At 42.7% G+C, this 20,980-nt stretch overlaps 4 protein-coding genes across 7 annotated transcripts; 1 reads left to right on the plus strand and 3 right to left on the minus strand.

Annotated features, from left to right (window-relative positions):
- The first annotated feature begins 43 nt into the window (after window positions 1-43).
- LOC139768320 (peptidyl-tRNA hydrolase 2, mitochondrial) lies at window positions 44-1,408 on the plus strand. 3 transcript variants are annotated; one of them, XM_071698395.1, is made up of 4 exons: window positions 44-150; window positions 419-616; window positions 730-915; window positions 1,184-1,408. In XM_071698395.1, the coding sequence occupies exons 2-4, from the start codon at window positions 449-451 to the stop codon at window positions 1,364-1,366; spliced, it is 537 nt and encodes a 178-aa protein (XP_071554496.1). In that variant the 5' UTR covers window positions 44-150; window positions 419-448; the 3' UTR covers window positions 1,367-1,408. The 3 variants fall into 3 exon arrangements, with proteins under 3 accessions (XP_071554496.1, XP_071554498.1, XP_071554497.1); XM_071698397.1 differs by lacking the exon at window positions 44-150 and adding an exon at window positions 158-335; XM_071698396.1 differs by lacking the exon at window positions 44-150 and adding an exon at window positions 158-326.
- Window positions 947-12,516, minus strand: LOC139768297 (uncharacterized). Its single transcript, XM_071698345.1, has 15 exons — window positions 11,213-12,516; window positions 10,335-10,592; window positions 9,861-10,263; window positions 9,176-9,733; window positions 8,759-9,054; window positions 8,227-8,692; window positions 7,658-8,065; window positions 7,049-7,426; window positions 6,091-6,871; window positions 5,101-5,774; window positions 4,516-5,018; window positions 3,872-4,234; window positions 3,555-3,792; window positions 3,241-3,459; window positions 947-3,062 (listed from the first exon to the last, which is right to left on the minus strand). Exons 1-15 carry the CDS (start codon window positions 11,234-11,236, stop codon window positions 2,410-2,412), a joined length of 6,222 nt encoding a protein of 2,073 aa, XP_071554446.1. The 5' UTR covers window positions 11,237-12,516; the 3' UTR covers window positions 947-2,409.
- An 84-nt stretch (window positions 12,517-12,600) lies between these two features.
- Window positions 12,601-16,123, minus strand: Sea (mitochondrial citrate transporter scheggia). Its single transcript, XM_071698387.1, has 4 exons — window positions 15,569-16,123; window positions 14,405-14,839; window positions 13,639-13,859; window positions 12,601-13,515 (listed from the first exon to the last, which is right to left on the minus strand). The coding sequence occupies exons 1-4, from the start codon at window positions 15,723-15,725 to the stop codon at window positions 13,333-13,335; spliced, it is 996 nt and encodes a 331-aa protein (XP_071554488.1). The 5' UTR covers window positions 15,726-16,123; the 3' UTR covers window positions 12,601-13,332.
- Window positions 16,124-17,229: 1,106 nt separating this feature from the next.
- Window positions 17,230-20,176, minus strand: Snr1 (SWI/SNF related, matrix associated, actin dependent regulator of chromatin, subfamily b, member 1). Of its 2 annotated transcripts, none has more exons than XM_071698384.1 (6): window positions 19,921-20,176; window positions 19,095-19,563; window positions 18,761-18,888; window positions 18,380-18,692; window positions 17,961-18,137; window positions 17,230-17,874 (listed from the first exon to the last, which is right to left on the minus strand). In XM_071698384.1, the coding sequence occupies exons 2-6, from the start codon at window positions 19,544-19,546 to the stop codon at window positions 17,835-17,837; spliced, it is 1,110 nt and encodes a 369-aa protein (XP_071554485.1). In that variant the 5' UTR covers window positions 19,547-19,563; window positions 19,921-20,176; the 3' UTR covers window positions 17,230-17,834. The 2 variants fall into 2 exon arrangements, with proteins under 2 accessions (XP_071554485.1, XP_071554486.1); XM_071698385.1 differs by lacking the exon at window positions 19,921-20,176 and adding an exon at window positions 19,722-19,905.
- Between the last annotated feature and the right edge of the window lie 804 nt (window positions 20,177-20,980).

Here is a 20,980-nt window from a genome sequence, read left to right on the forward strand (position 1 = left end):
CCGTGGCTGTACAGCTTTGAGCAAGTCTCGAAACGTGACTCATCCTTGTCATTCGGTGCCACAATCACATGTGGCCACATGATCACACACATGATGCCAGTGAGAAACGTGATTGATTATCAGTCTTGTTGACAACGCTGCCTCGTTTTAGTGAGTATAAAATGCCACGCGTTCCTTTAAATTACTCAAAATCATGTATCTAAATCATCAATATGTGTATCAATAAACGCATATAACACGAAAGATTTTTCATGAAATACTGAGAATCCGTACGAATTCTTTTTCAATGTACCACCGGTCGACGTTATAGGTTATCTCGCTCTAGAGTATGCAGTGCACGTATATTTTCTTCTATATATCTACAAATCACTTGGACCTGAGCAACAGGGTGTTTTTTAACTCGTGTTCACGTTTGCAGGTTTTATCTTATCGCGCATTATTGAAAATCATGGACGATATCGCCGAGACAATCATAACGCAGGCTACAGATCCGAAAGTGGCATTTATGGCCGCGGTTGTCTTCGGTTATTGTTTATACAAACTCATGACCATGGCAAACAGAAAGAGCCCTCAATCCTTCACGGAGGACTCCGACGAAACGGACGACGATGGCGTGGTAAAGAAACCACATATAACTTGTCTTCGAATCTCTCTCTGAAACTTTTTATATAATTTTTCTCTCATAATCCATTAAGCGTTTTAATTTACAATTGTTTTCTGTTTACCTAGGCATACACAGACAAGTATGACAATTACAAGTTGATTCTGGTAATTAGAACGGATTTGAAAATGGGGAAGGGAAAAGTGGCAGCTCAGTGCTCCCATGCCGCTGTCGCAGCGTACAAAGCTGCCAGGAAACATCCGAAAATTCTGAGAGGGTGGGAGGAGTCTGGCCAAGCCAAAATCACCCTTAAGGTACTGTATTTCAAGCGATTCTGAATACTGGTAGTGTTGACAAAGGAAATATATTCTTGTAAAATATATAACGAATTCGATATATTCGTATCAGTCCAATATATTAAATATTCCTTGTAAACATGAACCAGATCGTGAGGTTTCGATCGAAAGAGACCATTCGCTCGACATTTAATAAATATATTTAACTATACACAGTTAAAATAAATATCTTTTTTCGCACGCACGCACGTACAAGGGGATGAAGAAAGGATATATTGACTTCCAGGTTGACAGCGAGGCTGCTCTGACGGAGATAGCGAAGCAAGCTAAGGCTGCGGGTCTCTTATCGAACGTAGTACAGGATGCGGGACACACGCAAATACCAGCGGGAAGCAAGACGGTATGCGCGGTCGGACCGGGCCCGGCGAAATTGATAGATCAAGTAACCGGCCATTTAAAGTTATTTTAACTGTTTATCAAATAAAGCCCGAGCCTTTTGATACACCCTCGATTTTTATATTTTATTTCTAACACCCCTAAAATATCTCGTATCTATTTTAATTATATCAGTCTGTTGGCGAAATTTATTCGGTTATATGCAGAGAAATCGTAACGTAGCAGAAGTTGACGTTAATATCGCGAATTTTTAGTATCCAGTTACATATATCTTATAGGAAGGTTAATATTGTATGATTTTATTGTTTTTTTTATATTGCTTTGAGGAGCAGAATTTTGAGATTAACATTCGACTTGATAAAATGTACGAGTAAAACAAATTTCCTTCATGACAAGCTTTAACAAAAGTATTTTATCTTACTAGATTTCTCTTACAATTAATATAATACGTATTTGTGTGTGTTGCGAAGTACAAACGTACCATAGAGTGTCAATCCGACTCTCGCGTTCTCCTCGAACACTTGAGTAACGCATGATTTCTAAGAAACATGATAGTCGAAGTCAGAGCTCGGATGTTGGTGCAGCTAGTACTATTTATTGTAAATATCAATTATAAATGAGAATGAATATATAAAGAAGTTGATTCTTTTAGCTCATTAAACATCCGAACTCCACGAACAGTCATCTTTTGCTATATTAATTAAGAACGTTAATAATTAAACGTTTGGACGGATTACAATTAAAATCATAGTTGAGCATATTAGCGCTTATTAGCGAGATTATTTTGTCCTTGTATGTATATATATATATATATATATATATATATATACCTATATAGAGAGCTCGTTACATCACGAGCTCCGACGTATGAGAAACAGACATGTATGCAAATATGTGCATTTAGCGAATGTTAAGGCATTTATGGTCCCTAGTGCATTCTTTCAGGGTTTCATCTCGAATACCAAGAGATATTGGCAAGTTTGTTCTTCGTCGATCGCTTTTCTGTCAGCCCTGCCGTGGCTGCAAGGCGGCGACCACCTGTTTCCCGATGTGTCTCCCATTCTTTGGTACCCAGTACTATATACTCCGCAAAATTAACTTATAAATATAAATAATCTATATCGGTGGCGCGGGAGCTTTCCGAGGTATTTTATTCGAACTGGCAGCGCTGCACTGCGACTCCGCGATAGATCTACCGTCGGCCTCGTCTCTCCTGCAGAGCTCCGGCTCGTTCTGTATCCAATTCTGCGTCTGACTGTGACCCACCGTCTTCGCCGATTGCGATTCCTCGTTCTCGGACACGGCGCCCACCTCCTCCAGCAATTTCGACAAGGACGGCGCCAGACCCAGTCCCAAATTGCGCTCGTGGTAAACCTCCGAAATCGTGGGCGTGAGCTCGCGCGTCAGGCTCGTCAGGGAGGTAGCCAGGTTCCTCAAATTTTGCGGATGTGTCTCCGTAGACTGCGTCGCATCGGTCTGCGGGCTGCAGATGTCCTCGTTCGCCGCCGTGGAATGCCGCGGCTTCCTCGACGTATTCGTGCCGATCTCCGTTCTCACGCTCAATCTCTCCAACACGTTAGCTGGCAACGGCGGTAACGGCTGTCGTCTCAGCACGGTAGCATGACCATTATCCCAGTCTGTCACCGAACTGCTCGAGCTCGAGCCGGGCCTCACCGGATTCTGATCGGGATAAAGATTCCGGATGCGAGTCTGATGATTCAAGTTAAGCGCCACTGGAGGACTAGGTGTAAATGCCACGTCTGATTCACCTGGAGCGTTCGAACATAATATTAAATTTCTGCGTAAAGTATATCTCATGAAATTTCTATACAAGATTATTTAATGTGAAATTCTCGCCGATTGAACAAATCGTCTTTTAACATTTGAAAAAAGACAGAGTCAATTTGGAGGTGCTCTGCCTTAGAACTTCAAAATATTTATATATACCTCCACCATTTTGACACGGCTGTCGTAACGCTGGTATCAAAACGTTCGGCGGTTCCATGGTTTTTCCATCTGGTTCGCCACGATGTCGTACGTAACTTGCGAACGCTCCTCCCAATCGTGGCCGTTCTACAAGGTTTTTCTCGGTATGGGCTACGGAAGCTAAACTCTCCATTGAGCTGCCTGAATCTAAGCTAAGACTTTTTGGTGCTTCCTGTGTGTCTGCAATTGATAATAATACACACATTATACCAACGAATATAATTAATTTACATTTATTACTGTTACTGTGTATCAATATTTGAATTTTAATTTACCAAATAATGCGAGAAGAGCTTGAAGAGCAAATTGGACAGCTCTACGTGAAGCTTGTTTGCCTGTTCTCAGTATCACTTCCGATTGCCCGACTTCCATCAAGTCAAATCCTAAGCTAGCGAACAGTTCGTGCGATCCTGATGCTCTCCAAACATGTACAGGCAATATAACTTCTTGTCCTTCTGTAGCGCAGCTGGCTCTTCTCATGGCAGCGATGACGTCTTCTGCGGCTTCCGGTGCCTAAAATATTTTTTGCGCAATTAATTAAAATCAACTTTATACCATATTTAGTTAAGCATAAATTAAAGTGAGTCAATACTTGTAAGAGCCGAGCCAAGGCGTGCAACGACGATTGACCTAATCCTAGTAGAGCTTGTAGGCTGGCGCTACATCTCGTCAGTCTTTCCTCGGGATCGCTTTGTGGGAAGAACACGGAGGACGGTATACCGTTACCGGCCGGCTCGAATCTAAATCCCACGGACATCAGGAGCTCTCGCCAACCGGTGGCCGCGCCCACCTTGTTCTCGATACTACGCTGCGTCGTATACATGGCGTTCTTCTGTCCGCGATGAATTCTCTGCAACGATTTCTCTACCAGATGAAGCGTCACTCGGAGCGCGTCCCTACTCTGCTCGGGGCCACCGCGCAATAATTCCGCCAGCGCTTGACCCATGAGCGCGACCTGATGAAACGAGAGAAAAATGATGAAATATTGCGATTAAAGTTGCGAAAAACGAAACACTATATTAAAACAATTTTTTTCATTCAGAACTGTCTGATATAGTCATATAATTATAATTTAATAATTAAAACAATGTACGAAAAAATTCTGTAACTAAAGGGGTCTACTTTCTAGAAGATTAGATTTATCCAGGACATTTCAGAATTTTAATCAATTGATTCGTTCGTTGCTTTGCATCTTACATTTGTTCAAATAGCACATACAATTCCTATCGAATATACCTTGTTTGATAATCTCGCGTCTCCGCCGATAAGCAGCCAGCCGGCCCAGTTAGCGGGATGAGCAAAGTGTCTGGTATGCTGGACGGTCTGCATCGCCTCGGCCAAGGCACGGGACGCTCTCGCGCCTTGCAGCATCGCGCTGTAGAACGCTCGCAATAAAATGCTGCCGGCGGTCGGTGGTACTGCCCACATCCCTATGAGCACACATTGCGCGCCCGCGCTCAGTAAGGTCTTGGCGAGATTCTGTATACCGTCTGACGTAGCGTTCGTGCAATCTACGTTGCTCCAACTTTGACCGCTGGACACAACAACCAGACGGGCGGACATCTTTAGCCTAAGTAAGTCCGCCTGGCTTATCAGGTATTCCGGTCTCTCGGACGGCTCCTCACACTGATCGGGTGAGAACGCTAGACTGCTGGTACTCCAGAAGATTGGCACCGTCAAGTGAACGCACTCCGCATCCGGTAGAGATCGCAGAACCGCCGATCTGGTAGCTTCCAATCCTGTAATGAACGAATGAGAGTCGGAAATTGTATGTAACACTTTTGCAGAATTAAGAATTTTAATATTCTAGCTGATACTAACCAGTCATTGCGCGGGCCTCCAGTAATTCGGCGACTATTTCCGACTCGGTCTCGGTGGAAGCGACGCTCTCGGCCCAACCGTGCTCCTTTCGAATGTCCTCCGGCAGAACAGGATTTCCGGCGACTAGCGCGGCCACAGTAGCACCGCCTTCCAGCACAGGTGTCTTCGATCTCTTTCTGAGCGCCGCAAGGGATGGTACTACCAACAACGAAAATCTCTCGCACAGATAATCCTCGCCTGGATTGGATTGCAAAGCCGGGAAGGGTGCCAAGTAGAGAGACTTCTCCACCACGAGGATCAGCTCCTTTCGCGGCGGCGGTAGCAGATCCTCAAACGGAGCGAGGAGAAGGTCGTAGAGCACTTGTATCGGCAATGGTGCCTGCCACGTAGGTCCTTTCGCGCCTCGTCCCCAACGGGCGCTTCCGGCGCGAGAGCTCACGGAACCGACGCTGAAGAGGCTGCTCAAACTGTAGGAACTGGCGTTCAAGTGATGACCCCTCGATGGGATTTTGGTAGATTCCTCGATGAGTTCGTTGCTCTCGTCCAAAAGCGCTTCGCGCGCTTGAAGGACTCTCTTTTCCAGACCTACCCCATCGTCCAACGTGGTGGAGTGGAATCGTAACAAACCGCGTCCTGGCGCTAAGCACCACGCATGCAATTCACATCCCACTTCACTGAAACAATTTCGTTCAATTATTTTAATCTATTAATAGAATCACGGAACCAACAAATTATTATGATATTAAATAACATTAGGGGAACGGGGGGTAGCCCCGGATATTATTGAAATTCAAGTATACCGCGTATCTATGGCCATTGTTTAAACATTCTGCATATGTCGAGATATGCATATTAGAATGTTTAAACAATGGCCATAGACACGCGGTATACTTGAATTTCAATAATGTTCGGGGCTACCCCCCGTTTCCCTATATTTCGCTGTCTCTCTTCTTTAAGTTATAATAATACTCGCTTGCAAAAAGATCATACCTGTAGTACAGGATAATTCCGCGTTGCCGATCAATAATCTCAGAATAGTGAGCTGCGTCGTCCAGGGAATTACTTTTAGATCGTCTAGATCTTTCCGCCCAATTCAAAGCTTCTTCTGCTCGGTTTAGGTGGATCAATACCTTTTGCAACATCCTATACGTCTCTGATAGCAACTCGGTTCGATTGGGTTGACCGCAAGACAGGGACACACAAGTTCCGTCTAATGACTCTAAGAGATTCGCGGCCTTCTCCAAGTGTTCTACGGAGATGGTCGCTTCTGCGGCCTCCCAGTGCACGAGACCAAGTCTGTGTCTCAGTCTGGCGGCTTCTTCCCTTCTGCCCAAGCCCTCGGACAGAGACAGACCAGACTGCAGATAACTCAGAGCGCGTGGCAGGTCCCCGCACAGATGATGGAGTCGACCCAGACTCGCGAAAGCCGCCGCTCGGGCGGGTTGATCCCCTGCCGCGGCCGCAAGACTCAACGACTGTTCCTGCAATCTGATAGCTTCCTCATATTGTCCCAACGTCTCCTGGGTCACTCCTAGATTAGCACAGGCGCGGGCTTGCAATCCAGCCGCATCCAGACCCTCGGCGATCGAAAGCTCCAACTGATGATGGCGTAACGCGGAATTTGGATCGTCCATCAAAAGATGTACCGCTCCCAAACCACTGGCAGCTTCAGCCTCGGCCGCTTTGTCGCCGAACCCGCGGGCAAGGGCCAATTGATGCGACAAACAACTGACGGCCTGCTCGTGATTACCTAACGCGGCATGTACTCTGCCTGCAAATTAACATTCGAACAAATATCAATACACAATTAATATAATTGTGTTAAAATTAGGTGACTGAAAACGTTTGCGTGAATTTTGTATATAAACATATTTGTTAAAAAAGATTTCTATATAGTCTCTTTTCTACAAATTTGATAAAATTAATCTATATTTCATTCTCAATTTACCTAAGTCACCGTAAGCGGCACCCCTTGCCTCAGGACTGTCCACTTCATGAGCAGTTACTAATCTCTTCTCGAAACACACCAAGGCTTCCTGTAAGTTTCCGGTAGCCTCACGAGCTCTTCCCAATCCTCTGTACGCCCTCTCCTGATCTCTTGTGCTTTTCAATTTCAAGGCGGCTGTCAATTGTTGCTCATGACATTTGATAGCTTCTTCCAGATCACCCAAGGCCTCGTAACAATCCCCCAAGTTTCCGAGTGCTCGAGCTTTGTCGAGTAAAGCGGTGTTAGTAGTTAGCGGTTCTAAAGTTGCTAACTGTTGCTCGAAATAACCGATAGCATCTTCATAATGCGCCATATTAAGCCTAGCTATGCCCAAATTTCCTATAATAAAGAGTTATAGTTAAAAAAAGGATGTTATGTTATTTTATTCATATCTTTTCAAAAAGATTATCTGTTTATTTTTATATAATTATCTTCTTCTTGATTCTAGCACATCATTCTGTATATATATTGCGTTTATCTTTCTCATTTAAGCAAGACATTATAAATTTACATTTCGAATGTTTTATTTAAAAAAAAATTCCAAATTTAAATATTATAAATTTAAATTACCTAATGCTTGAGCTTCAACTCCGGAATCCGCTAGTTCTTTCGCCCTCTCCAATTGTTCTTGATAACACTTGACCGCGTGAGTGTACTGTCCCAATGCCATGTGTACAGCACCCAGATTTCCATGCGCCCTGCATTCGCCGCGCAAGTCACCAGCTTCTTGCCTCAAAGTTAATTCCTGCGTGTGAAAACCTAGAGCCTTGTCCAAGTTCTTCGTAGCTCGATGAGCGATCCCCAATGCGCCATAGGCAGCCGCTTCCAAGCAACGATCGGCCGCTTGACGTGCCAAGTTCAACTGACGTTGATGCATCTTGATAGCTTCGTCGACCTCTCCCATGCGCAACAAACAGTCGCCGATATTTCCCAGAGCGCGGAACTTGCCGGCCAGATGCTTGGTCATGTGCGCAATCGCTGCGTTAAATAATTAACGATTATTTATTACAATATATTTTTTATCATTATACATTTTATTTTTTCTACTTATTCTCTTACTTTTAATATATTAATATATAATTATAAAATATTAGTTACATTATTGTATATGTATGTTAAAAATACGCAAAACGTGTTACCCAAATAATATTTTTGGCATTCCAAAGCGGTGTCCAGATTTTCCAGCGCCAAGTGAGCTAATCCCAGATTGCAGTAAGCTCTACCCATTCCAGATTTATCCTGCAAGTCCTTCGCTAATGCTAAATCCTGATCGTAATATCTGACCGCTTCTCGATGATTTCCCAGGCAATAGTGAGCGTATCCCAGAAAATGGCACGCTTTAGCTTCCCCTTCAACGTCGTGCAATTCTTGCGACAGCATCAGATAGTGCTCGTAATATGGCACTGCTTCCTCGAATCTGCCGCGCGAAGAAAGACAATTGGCGAGATTCAGCAGGGCACACGCCTCACCAGCCGTGTCTTTCAGTTCGCGCGCAATAGCTAAGTGAGCTCTGTAATGTCTCAATGCCGCTTCATGGCCTTGCACAGCCTGATACGCGACCGCCAAGTTTCCGTGTGTGCTGGCTTCCGAGCTACGATCGTTTACCTGAACGACATTTTTCATTAACAGAGTGTTTCATAATAATGACACACTTATTCTAGGGACGCCTACCTCTTTGCTTATCGTTAATTCCTGTTTGTGGTACTTGATGGCTTGTTCGTAATAACCCAAGGCGTTATAAGCATTACCGATGTTTCCGTATGCTCTACCCATACCAGCTTTGTCTCCTAACGATCTCGCGATTCCCAGGTGTGCCTGATGTAGTTTCAAGGCGGCATCGTGCTCGCCGAGCAGTTGGTATACTATGCCCAGATTGCTGCAGGCTCGTCCCTCGGCCACCTTGTCTTTCGTGACCAACGCGACGTCAAGCTGTCTTTGATGCCAGAGCTTTGCTTGCGCCAAGTCGCCTATGACGTTATTTAGAATAAAATCATGTTAACGTAAAGGAAAGTTAAAAATAGAAATAATACGTTAATATATTGCAACATGACTATACAGTACTTTAATAATAATTATCGTTATCATCACCTGCACATCTGGCGGCATGACCTAATCCCGCGTATGCTCTGATCTCTATCGCTCTATCTCCGAGTTCCTGAGCTATTCTCAGAACGTTCTCGTGATAAGCCATCGCCTGTCCGAAATTTCTACGATAGTGGTGAGACGATCCCAAGTTACTGAAGGCCCTCGCTTCCTCCACGCGATCACCCAGCCGTCTGGCTATCCTCAGGTGTTGCGTGTGACAGTCGACAGCGCTTTCGAACTCTCCCATCGCCAAATAGACCGCCCCGACGTTACCGATCTCGCGAGCCTCCTGCAGCCGATCCCCCATCTGCTTCACCAATTGTACGCACTGCTTATGGGAGGCCAGAGCGTTCGGCAAATCGCCGATCGCCGTGTAGACGTGTCCCAGACTGGTCAAGGCCGACGCCGCCGCCTGCGTATCTTTGCATTTCATAGCTAGAACAAGTTGGTACCTATGAGCTGTTAAAGCCTCCTTGAAGCTGCCCTTGCTGAAATAAGCGGCGCCTAAATTCCCATGGGCTCTGCACTCGCCCTGCGGGTCCCCTAGGGAATGAGCCACTCCTGAAAATTTCAATTATCGGTAAACAAACTTGCTCCATTAGATCCTTAGATTCACAGATTACAAATTGAAAGGAATCAATGCAAAAATTTCTGCTCGATTTATTCTCTCGACTTATCTGCTACTTACCCAGATCCTGCTGCATGTAGTGTAATGACTTGTCCAGGGAGTTCAATGTCCAGTACGCGCTGGACAGAGCGGAGAGTACGGAACCCTTCAATTTCAAGCTGCACGTTCCGATGGTGAGCGCGGCTTCTAGCACGCCGGCGGACGCCCTGTATTGTCCAGCCCCGAGCAGCTCTTGACCAACCACGGATATAACGACGAACGGAGACTCGTCGAGCTTCATCACGCGCAACTGTTGGAACGTCGGCTCCAAGGTCGGTCGCAACGGAGACTTCAGAGACGCTTCTACCAAGCCTGATAACAGCTGATGATTGGACACGTCGTGAGCTAATCCCGTGCTGAAGGCAACGAGTGCCTCTCCGTAACGTCCTAGGCATTGCAGCGCTACTCCTTGTCGGTAGTACGCCTGAAAACAGATCGTTAAAGATCCAAAATTGGTAGGAATGCACGAAAGAATACGAGGAAGAATGCACATACCTTCGGCCACTGTGGACTCAGCTCGGTAGCTCTGACAGCATCCTGCAATGCGAGCGCAAACAATCCCATTTTGAGCCTGGCGGCTGATCTGTTCGAGTATAACACGTGACTAAGGGGGTCCAAGGCAAGGGCTTCCGTATACAATGTCGCGGCCAGTGCGTAATCTCCATTCTGGCACGCCGCGTTACTCCTGCGTACCGTTTCTAAGAATAGTGCCCTGGATCCAGCGGCCAAGGCCGACGTACCTTCGGGCTCCACCTTACAATCATCAAATTGGCACAATCTTATTTAGAGCAAATAATTTCCTGCTTTTATTAATAGATAAAACTCAGCTATTTATATAAATTAAAATAAGAAATCACATACATGGAAAGATCCATGGAACTAAAAGCGGCTACTAAACGAATTATTTTTACTCTTAACTATGTGATAAATTTTATATGATGAAATCAATGATAATTAAAAAACTTTTAACTCAACGTTAATAATATAAACACGAGTCATATTTTATTTAAAAAAATATAGATATAAATTTGTGAAAAATTCCAAATAGAGTTAAAAGCGAAGGAGATACTTTTTATCTCAATATTTAAAAGTGATTAACATGTATAAACGATTTCTTTATTATAAAAGACAATGTAAACCAAGTCCCTTCCTGGCTATTATGTAAAGCTGAAGTAAATAAATATCTATCTATTATAAAAGACAAGGGATAAAATTAACATAAATATCAGTATCAATGAAATACTCGATTGAATTAATAAGTACGTAGACAGTTAAACGAGACTGATCAAAACACGAGATGTAACGTGTAAGCGAGGGCCAGATCCCGATTCAGGATTGGGCCCAAAGTTGCAATAGGAACCTATCGTAATTACCTCAGAGATATCCCTATGAGACATTGCTTAAGACGAGCTAGTAGCATCCTCTGGCATGGGCATCATCTGCGGCGTGCTGGCATGAAGAACAAGGCCCCGGATTGAACGTGCGATACCACTATTTCTCGCCGTCCCTCGCTCTCTCGGCTCTCCTTCTCTCCCTCACGATGGGACTTACCTCGGCACGTTCCTTCGACGTCCGCTCGCAAACTAAACTCTCCTCGTACGCGCGTTACATTGTTTCACCTCGCGCGAGCGGTAATAAGGGGGTTTCTTTTCGCTAGAACGGCCAAATGGGACCGATTAATAAAAAAGGAGGGAGGCAGGCGTCTTAGGGGGGCACCCACTGCATTCCTCAGGCACAGCCATCTTGGAATGTGACCCCGGGTCCCCCCGTCGGGCCCAGAGCGGGGCCGGCACTGCTGCCTGCCGCTTGCCCGGTGCTGTTTGCTTCTTCTATGCGCTCCTCTCCTCCTCCTCCTCCTCCACCTCGCCGGGCCCTCGATGAGGCCCCGGCCGTGTGTTGCCCCGCTCGTTTTGCAACACTATCATCAACATACGAGCGTGTAAATCGAGCGCGCGCGCGCGCGCGCGCACGCACGCATACACACACGTGGAAACGTGGGCCACGCGCGCGAAGATACGTGGGTCCGCGATGGGCCCTGATGCCCTGCTATGCAACGGCAGCCGCTCCGCATCTTGCACTTCGAGTATCAAAGGGGGACCGTCTTCGTCTCGCTTCCCAAGTCCCATGTAGATTCGTTAATTAACTATAGATCGAGGAAGATCCTCCGGAGAACAATCGGACGTTCTTTGAGCTCTTTGAGACTCCGCGTTAATCCGAGATACCGTTATGATGCGGGATACCCTGTATGCATATGTAAAAATGTAAATGACGGGAGATCTTTATCCTGCGACGAGAGGGAAAGTTATATCGATGATTAAGAACTTGTTGATGATTAAGAACTGTGACTTTTAATGCGTATACTGAATAATGAATATGATTAAAAATTCAATTTTTTGACTAGTTCGTGAAGATCAATCAGTGTCATAAATGTTACCTTTGATCCTCCACGTGTCGAACGCACCGTTTTTGCATTTGCAATTATTGTTTTTTAGACGTCGAAACAAAGAACGGAAAGCCGAACGAGCGTTTTAAAAAAATCGTGTCCATGACGTTCCTGAGACGGCGGCTCTCAGATTATTTTTACAGAGTCCTGGAGCTCTGCCAGCTTATACTAAAAAAAAACTGTTATTGAGAAGGAGATAAAGATATCAAAACGCATAAAAAAAACCCGTGAAACTAGGCTACTAAATAAAAATTCGAAGTGCTATTTTTATATTCTGTTAAACGGAAGATTGCATGTTAAAGAAAACTAAATACAAAATTATCTTGCATATCTTTTTTATTAACATACGTCCTTCTATATTTACTTCTGCAACATTGATGTAGTTCTCAGGCTCGAGAAATTATTCAAAATTAAAATCGTTGAAGAGCTTTCCTTGCGTTCTATCAATTAGTGCTACAACTTTCTGTACACAATTGTACATAAATATATCTATATATTGTCGTCTATGTACGTTGTGGCTTACATATCTATCACACACCGACTATTTTCTCGCATTTTAAGAGTTTATAAAAACGACACTCTCGTATATTCGTATCTTGGACTGAGATTGCAGGAATGTAACGTCGTTGCAGAATGTTAGATTCTATAATGCTAAACGAATTATTTCACGACACACATTCAACCAAACACAACATTTCTGCAGTTAATATGATTTTTGTGTATCGCACATCATATAAATGCAACTAGAGCCGGAGGTAGTAATATCACACAATTATACCGTGCAAAATGAAAGCTCACATCTTTTTCTCGTAAAAACGATTATTTAAACGTAACAACTATTATGATTTTCGATATACATACATATGTCTGTTATAAATATCGCCATTGAATAACGTTTCTCTCATCACATACATCTTAAATAAGAATATAAATAAACTCTAAAAAATACGTTGTACAAATACGCTTGTAAAAAATACGTCAACGTAAAAGCAATATTTGTAAAATCTGAGAGAATGTACCGTGTATACGTATGTACAAAATGCGACAGACCTAAGGCCATACTTTGTTAAAAAGTTCCATGAAGGAATCATATATCATGAATGTTATGGCAACGTCTAAGCATACTCTGCCCAATCGCGGAATGGTTCCCTTGTAAAATGCCGTTGGACCCTCTTTCTTCCACACTTGGATCACGCAGTCCACGCTGCTCTTGTACTTCGAAGCTTCCAATCCCTAAATGCAAAACGGATTCAGAACAATGAAGTTTAATGGCATTACGATGAGCGTGGATCATCAATTGACGGAGTAGCAATTTTCAATATAAATATAAAGTGTAAATACACGCGAAACGCGTACCTGCATCCTAGTTTTTATGACATCAATAGGCGTGTTTCCAAAAACTGATGCTGCGCCAGCAACCGCACCAAACGCACCGACGACCATCTTAGGAACACTTTTAGTATTGTCGCCTCCTTTGTACCAGTCTTTTAAAGTTTCCATCACGAAGAAACGGATGGCTTGATTGGATCCTTGCTTCAAGATTGTGGGCACTACTCCTTGGTATACTCCTTTAAAGCCTACATACAAAAAAAACTCACATGTACTATTGTCAATATTACGTTTAACACTATAAATATAACTGCGTTACATTAACATTTAAAATAATTTTGGCAAATAAAATTATTTTAAGACAAATATATTTTTATGTATATAAATGTCGTTATCTATTGTACATTACGCAAAATTTGAGAACCAAATTTCTGATGTAACTTAATGTATTAATTTTACATGTTCTTCTAACTTTTTTTATACGATATCTTTGTACGATTATCATTCAACGTGGAGACGAATTCAAGATTATTTCATAACATACTAAACCAACCGACTATATAGAGCTCGTGTTGCAATCTGACCCAGTTAAACGAGTCATGTCTCTGATTCCACAGTTAAATTGTACTTATTTAAATTACTATATAATTTTATAATATTTCTCTTTTCTTTCTGTTACAACTCGATTGCAATTCAAATGTGCTCCACTTTTAATTGACAAACAAAATTTAGATATATAATATATACATATACATATATTAAGCTTGAGAAATTGGTACTTGAATCTTCTTACCGTGTTCCTTCACAATCATCTGTACACCATGGAAAAATCCTCTGAATCTTGGATTCGCCGAACGTTGATCGTTGATGAATTTCACTTTAACCGTTTCCATCGGGGTAACCGCGAAAATAGCCTCGCACACACCGGCGCAAAGACCGGCGAGGAGCCGCCTTTGCGGATTGAGCTTTCCGTCCGCGTCCACCAACTGGTTTTTCACCGATTCGAAAGCGCCAAATCGCACCGCCGACTTCGGTATAGAGCCGTAAACCAGGACGGACAGGCCTCTGTACAAGCCGAGGAATCCGCGAGTCTTGATGGTCTTGGTGACACAGTCGGCTATTCCCGTATATTCCTTTCCAGCACCAGCTTTTCCATCCAACTGCAGCTGTGTTTTGACGTATTCAGTCGGATATGTGATGCAAATTTCTATCCCTCCAGTGATACCGCCTGGAAAAGCAATTGTATTTCCAATTCTTATTTATAAACGCGAAAGTAGTATGTGTATGTACGTGCATGCGTTAATTAGAGTTATTAACGAGGTCTTGTTGAGGAAGAGACTGGCTTTAAGTGGTCCAAAGGATTGAAGTGCCATTCAAAAGTAGAAGTAAAAGATCGTACGATTTCAATGTGCAAGAAATAGTATAAAAATATACTATTACATTGCAACGTAATTTTGCATCTTTATCTTCTAATTAATCTTACTACTAAAACTAAAAAAATTAATGTGTCTCTCCTTTCTTAATTAAATTTTATTTGATGCGTCCACCGTCGTCAGCTCGTTAAATCGTTTACGCGGAGCTGGAAGTTGTCGCGTAAAGCGACCGAAATTCGCGGTCTCCATTACTATGGAAATTCAGATAAATGCGATGACCTTGCGAGGATCATACGCATCCACATACATACGCACGCAATCGCGTGAGATCGCGATCGCGCGATCCCGCGTGTTATCGTACGATTTGCCAGAGTGCACTGACTCCGAAGAAAAAAAGAAAAAAAAAAAGGAGGCTCTCGTGCACGTTTCCGCGTGACGTGGGGCACCCAGACAGGTGTCAAAGGTCGGCGGGTCACGGGCAATCGCGCGAGCGAGAGAGCGAGAGAGAAAGAGAGAGAACGCTCTCCCGTTCCCTCCTCGGGGGGGAGAGAGAGAGACGAGGACGGAACGAGGAGTAAACGTACCGGCTATGACCCCTTTGAGGCCCAGGTTGCCGGAGGCGGCGGCGGCGGCGGCGGCGACGCCGGTCTCGCTCATCCACGGCCTGCGTGGAAACGGCAACGGGCCGTGGCACGCGCTCGCCAGCGATCGCCGCTGCTGTTGCTGCCTCGTCAGATCCATGCTCGGGCGCACCAAGACTCGTGAACTCGTGCTCCACGCGCTGCCGCCGCTGGTCCACCTAACGCCGCTGGACTACCGCCGAGGCTGGACTGACACCAGCGGATTGACACTCATGCGTGCGTCCCGATGAGCGCGTAACGCACCGGTTTCCCCCAGATTTTCCCCCTTCCGCGATCGGCGAAGCGACGTCCCCTCATTTGACGCGGTTGCTTCACCTTTCCTTGCCTTTCCTTGCCTTGCCCTGCCTTGCCCTGCCTTGCCCTGCCTCGTTACGCATGGGTGTATCATGATCATCATGATGCGCGCACACACATACAGGATGGCACCGGTGATTGAAGGGATCTGTTGAATTAATTGCGCTTGCTCGCACTCTCTTCTTTCTCTCTTTTATCCGCTTTCTCTTTTTCTTTCTCTCTCTGCGATTAAAATAAAATAAAGTAAATATTTGTGCTTTAAAAAGAAAACTCGGAAAAATATAAAAAATATAGAGGAGGGTAACAGACCTCAGATATATGTATTCACCAGTACGTCTTTATGGATTTTCCACGACCCTTAGTAAACACTAAGGGTGTCTGATTTCTACCAGAAATGTTATATATATTATATGTTTGAATGTATTGGAATATTTCGCAATATCACATATTATACGTATATATCTTTGAAAAAAATCAATAATTATCTCCGAAAGTTTGGATCTAAAAAATATTTCAAGTAAAAGTTTCAACCTTGCGAGGAATCGTGGCGACTTGAAATATTCTTTAAATAAAAATCAGATGTACATATGTAGATCATCGCAGGACTGTAACAAGGACTTGAGGATGTAGAAAAAGAGATCGTTCGTCGATAGCTACTGTCAGAACCATCAACGTTCAAAACAATTGCTAAAACTTGTTCTGCAATTGAGTTTACGCGTACAAATATGTGTGTAGAAAAAAAGTCATGTGTGGACGTGTTAAATTATATTTTGAAAACAAAAAAGCAAGTAAAAATTGAGATTGGGCCGCAGAAAATGTCTTGGCGAGGGCACCAGTCGAATCTGTCGCGGCCCTATCGGTCAGTCCATAGTCCAGGGCTAAATACAGGAGTGCTTCGTCACGGAAAAAATCGATTACCTTCTTCTAAATTCTTCAGAACGTAGAGCATCGTATTACACGAGCGGTAAAAAGATATTGTAGCGAAGTTAAAGTAGAACAACTAATCTACATTCCGATTCATTCGTTGAAGGTCGCTCATAAATCTCGAGAGGTGTAACAGTCTTTTCTTTCACTCAAGTTTTCTCCGTTTAATCCATTCAGACGGTATAATGTTGGTACAACGGTGATGTTGACCCGCATGATTAATGAGATGCCGAAATGTTAGATAATTGCCGAACACGTGCTTTGCGACGATCGTTTATCATAAATGACATACAATCACGTGATCTGTTATCTCGTCGTACGATTGCAGCCGACTAAAACAGATAATTGCAGCACTGTAATAAATTTTGTATAATATATATGACATATTTCAAATAAAATATTCAAGATATATTTTATATAATATATAATTTTCACATATGAAACGAATTGTATTTTTTACTATTACATAAGATTGCGTCCCACAGTCAGCTGTTATCAAACCCCCGATTGAAGTGTTACGCGATATGTACGTATCAATAACTGCGTTGTAGATCGTACCATGCATCGTACGATATAAAGACACCGGTTATTCATCACACAATGATACAAACAAATTGGCTGTTATCACGTATAATAAATTAAATTAGAAAGATTTTTTAAATATATAAAAATAGAAAGAAAAAGTAGACTCTAAATTGAAAAATGACTTGTTAGATCCGGAATATCTTGTATATAAGAACATTTCATGAACAATGATGACTGATGTAGTTACATTCTTTTTTTTTTTTTTTTTTTTTTTAATAAATGCAACCATGTATCCGTTATTTTTACAAATAGTTACTTCCGCATATTTCGTACTCTACGATGGTTTCTTAATAAAAATTATATCGTTACTTATAAATCTTACAAATATCAGGGCATACTAAAAATTAGGATGGTACTGGTTGAAAAGTGTAGATGGTATGGAGTTTTCTTTCAAGATGTACTTTTTCTACCAGCCAGGCGTCGTGTTTGCTAAACGTCGCATACGTCTGAAAGAAAGAAGAAAACGAATGATCAATCAAGTGCATTTATTACAATAAAGTTTACGTATACCGCTGCCAAATTCACTTCTTACCGAGTATTTCGATCTTGATCGCGTATCTTCTTTTCCATCTCTGCGTCTGTCAAGGTTTCTAAGAATGGTGCCCACTGATCGGCCTCTGACGGAGGTCTAAAGGGAACTTCTACGGTTGGTAGAGGTGCTTCAGAAAATGCGTACGTTCTTTGATGCCACGATAATTGCCCGCGTACACTGCAAATAAATATAATGGTATTACTTGAGTAACAATCAATATCAATTGGATATATAATAAATTTAGTATACAATAATTTATTATTATATGCTCACAATTTGAGTATTCAAAATAGCTTTTAACTTTGCCTAATTTTTGCGAAAAATCTTTTTCTAATAATTTCGGTAATAAAACTATCATTTTACACAAAACGGTGGCACAATTACGTGGTCACAGAGTACGAAAAGATTCGTTGTTTCACCTGTAAGCGATAGCGGTGACAAATTCTCCACCAAGGCCAAGCTCCGCGCAAAGCTTTATCGCAAACTTCTCTGGATTATTCTCCTTTTCAGACATATCCCATTCTACCTGATCTACTAGAGAGGTATTGCCCACGTGTATATTTAATTTAATTATAACTCTCTGATCGCATTGGTCTTCCAGAATTGTTTCCTGAGGGAACGCTTCTATTTGCTGCCTTATCGCCTGCGCGATTGCGGGAACAAAGGTTAATGGATTCAAGTCTAAATCGTCGCAGAGCACTTCGGCAAATTGTTCGGGTGTTATGAGACTTTCTGCGAAACAAAAAGATATACCGTTACAATTTGTAAAAATTATCATCATTGGATACAAGAATACATACCATTTTTATTCCAAGTAAAAGTGTCCCTTAATTTCTGGCCTTCAATTTCCATATCTAAACGTATTGGGACCAGCATTTCCTGTTGTGCCGCATTCTCCAAGTTTGCTGATGGATCTGTATCGTCAAAACTATATTGGAAATAAAATAAGAGTTATATTTTCATTATATGGGGGTCTGTTTTCTATTGCTGAACTGGTTACACTAGTTCAGAGTTTATCTTTTTTATTCCACATTGGTAGGAAAAAGACAAACTCTGAAGTAGCACAGTTCAGCAATAGAAAAACAGACCCTATAATAGAATGTACGTAGAATTTGGCTGTACTTTCTTGCTTACCATAATGGAAACGTCCTAACTTTTTTATTGTGCACTCTGTTGCGATTTATTGGTGTAGCTTGAGGAACCGCATCCAGATGCGAACTGTTTGGTAGACTGGGTACCCACGCCATCGACTTCTTGGATTTACCCTCTCTAGGCGCCGGCGGTTCGGTTGAGTGCACAGACACGGCTTTGTACTTGTCGTCATTGCCCTCGATAATATCCTCCACCTCGCTGGCTCTCAACAGCGAAACACTAGATGCGAGAACGTGCTGACTCAGCCCAAGCTCCACTAATTTCTTGCGTTCGTCGTTGGTAATGGATCTCCTGAACATGCCGGGGTATCTCTTGTACAAAGACCCGCGAAAGAGGCGCAGGTAATTGCCGACCTCCGACCCGATGCAGTAGTACTCCCCATTTTCCTCCACTTGGAAACTTATGGGCTTGTCTCCGTAGGTGCGTAACGCCATTTTAGAGGCTACTTTTGCTGCAATCAGTAAAATCACAGGTCAAACGAGTATCAATAAGAATGTGAGATGATTATGTACATTTGGGACACTATTTTGTAGACAGATCAGAGAATACAAAGATACATTTGATACAAGGTTATCGCTAGCTTTACAAAACACACAACAAAGCTCTCACCGGAGCCTAATATTATTCAGCAGGTTTATCCAGGTTCTATTTTCCTCTTAATTTGAACGTGCGCGACGCGGCGAATTCATAAAAATTAGCGCAACGATTAAATATTCATTGCAAGCGGTATAAAATGGACAACGTCGAAAACACCGCGAGCGTTTTTGTAGTGAATACTCCCGGGTATCTCGGACTCTCTTTATCGCACCTGGCAACAGGAATAATTCATCCACTCGCGTTTACAAGCTCTCGTAAACTCTCCTCTCCTCTCCTCCCGCGTTTGTTTACGTTTCCCTCAGTTTCCCTGAAAACAGACGCACGACGCACGGCATCCGCTGGCGGATATAAAGTTTAATTTTATTTTTCTTATCGTAGATAAACGAATGCCGGGAGAGGGGAATCAAGGGAATCCGGCTTATCCGGTGCCAAATCATCTGTTGCGATTCGTTGGACGGACCTAAAGGCGAACTCGCAAGTGATCGAGGAAGCCATAGCGACGTGCGCGCCAATCAAGTTCGAACATCACGTACGGTCCATTCTTTTTGAGGTTTTTCCGACCGACGTATAGTTGGCAAACAAATTAAAAATTATTGAAAATTATCTTATCCAATCGTTTGGAAATCATTTGGAGATATTTGGAAAAAACTTTTCAGAGTTTGGAAAACCATACAATAATCACAATTAATTAAAATCAATTAAGCGTATAATTAGCAGAAAGTGTCCCTTTCTTGGGGCTGGGGCATGGGGCCCACCCCACGAATGGGATTATGGGGGGGCCCACCCCACGAATGGGATTCCCAAATCCCAAATCCCTAATCCCAAATCCCAATTCCCAATTCCCAATTCCCAAATCCCAATTCCCAAATCCCAAATCCCAATTCCCAAATCCCAATTCCCAATTCCCAAATCTTTAATTAATTTTTATTAGAATAGAGTTGTTTTCTAAATAATAGAAATTATATCGACACTTTATCCAAATGATTCTGGAGCGATTGGATTTTTAAAAAATATTTTTTAGACACTTTCTGCTAATTATACGCTTAATTGATTTTAATTAATTGTGATTATTGTATGGTTTCCCAAACTCTGAAAAGTTTTTTCCAAACATCTCCAAATGATTTCCAAACGATTGGATAAGATAATTTTCAATAATTTTTAATTTGTTTGCCAACTATAGGTCGGTGTTTTTCCGCTTGAAATAAAGTAAAATAGATTTTAAAAAGGAAAAATATTGAGGAGAAAAAATAGAAGAGAAAAAAAGTATACAG

This window comes from Temnothorax nylanderi, unplaced genomic scaffold, assembly GCF_030848795.1.
Source record: "Temnothorax nylanderi isolate EJ_2023f unplaced genomic scaffold, tnyl_v1.0 TNYL_tig0015_pilon, whole genome shotgun sequence".
NCBI classification, from domain to species: Eukaryota; Metazoa; Arthropoda; class Insecta; order Hymenoptera; family Formicidae; genus Temnothorax; species Temnothorax nylanderi.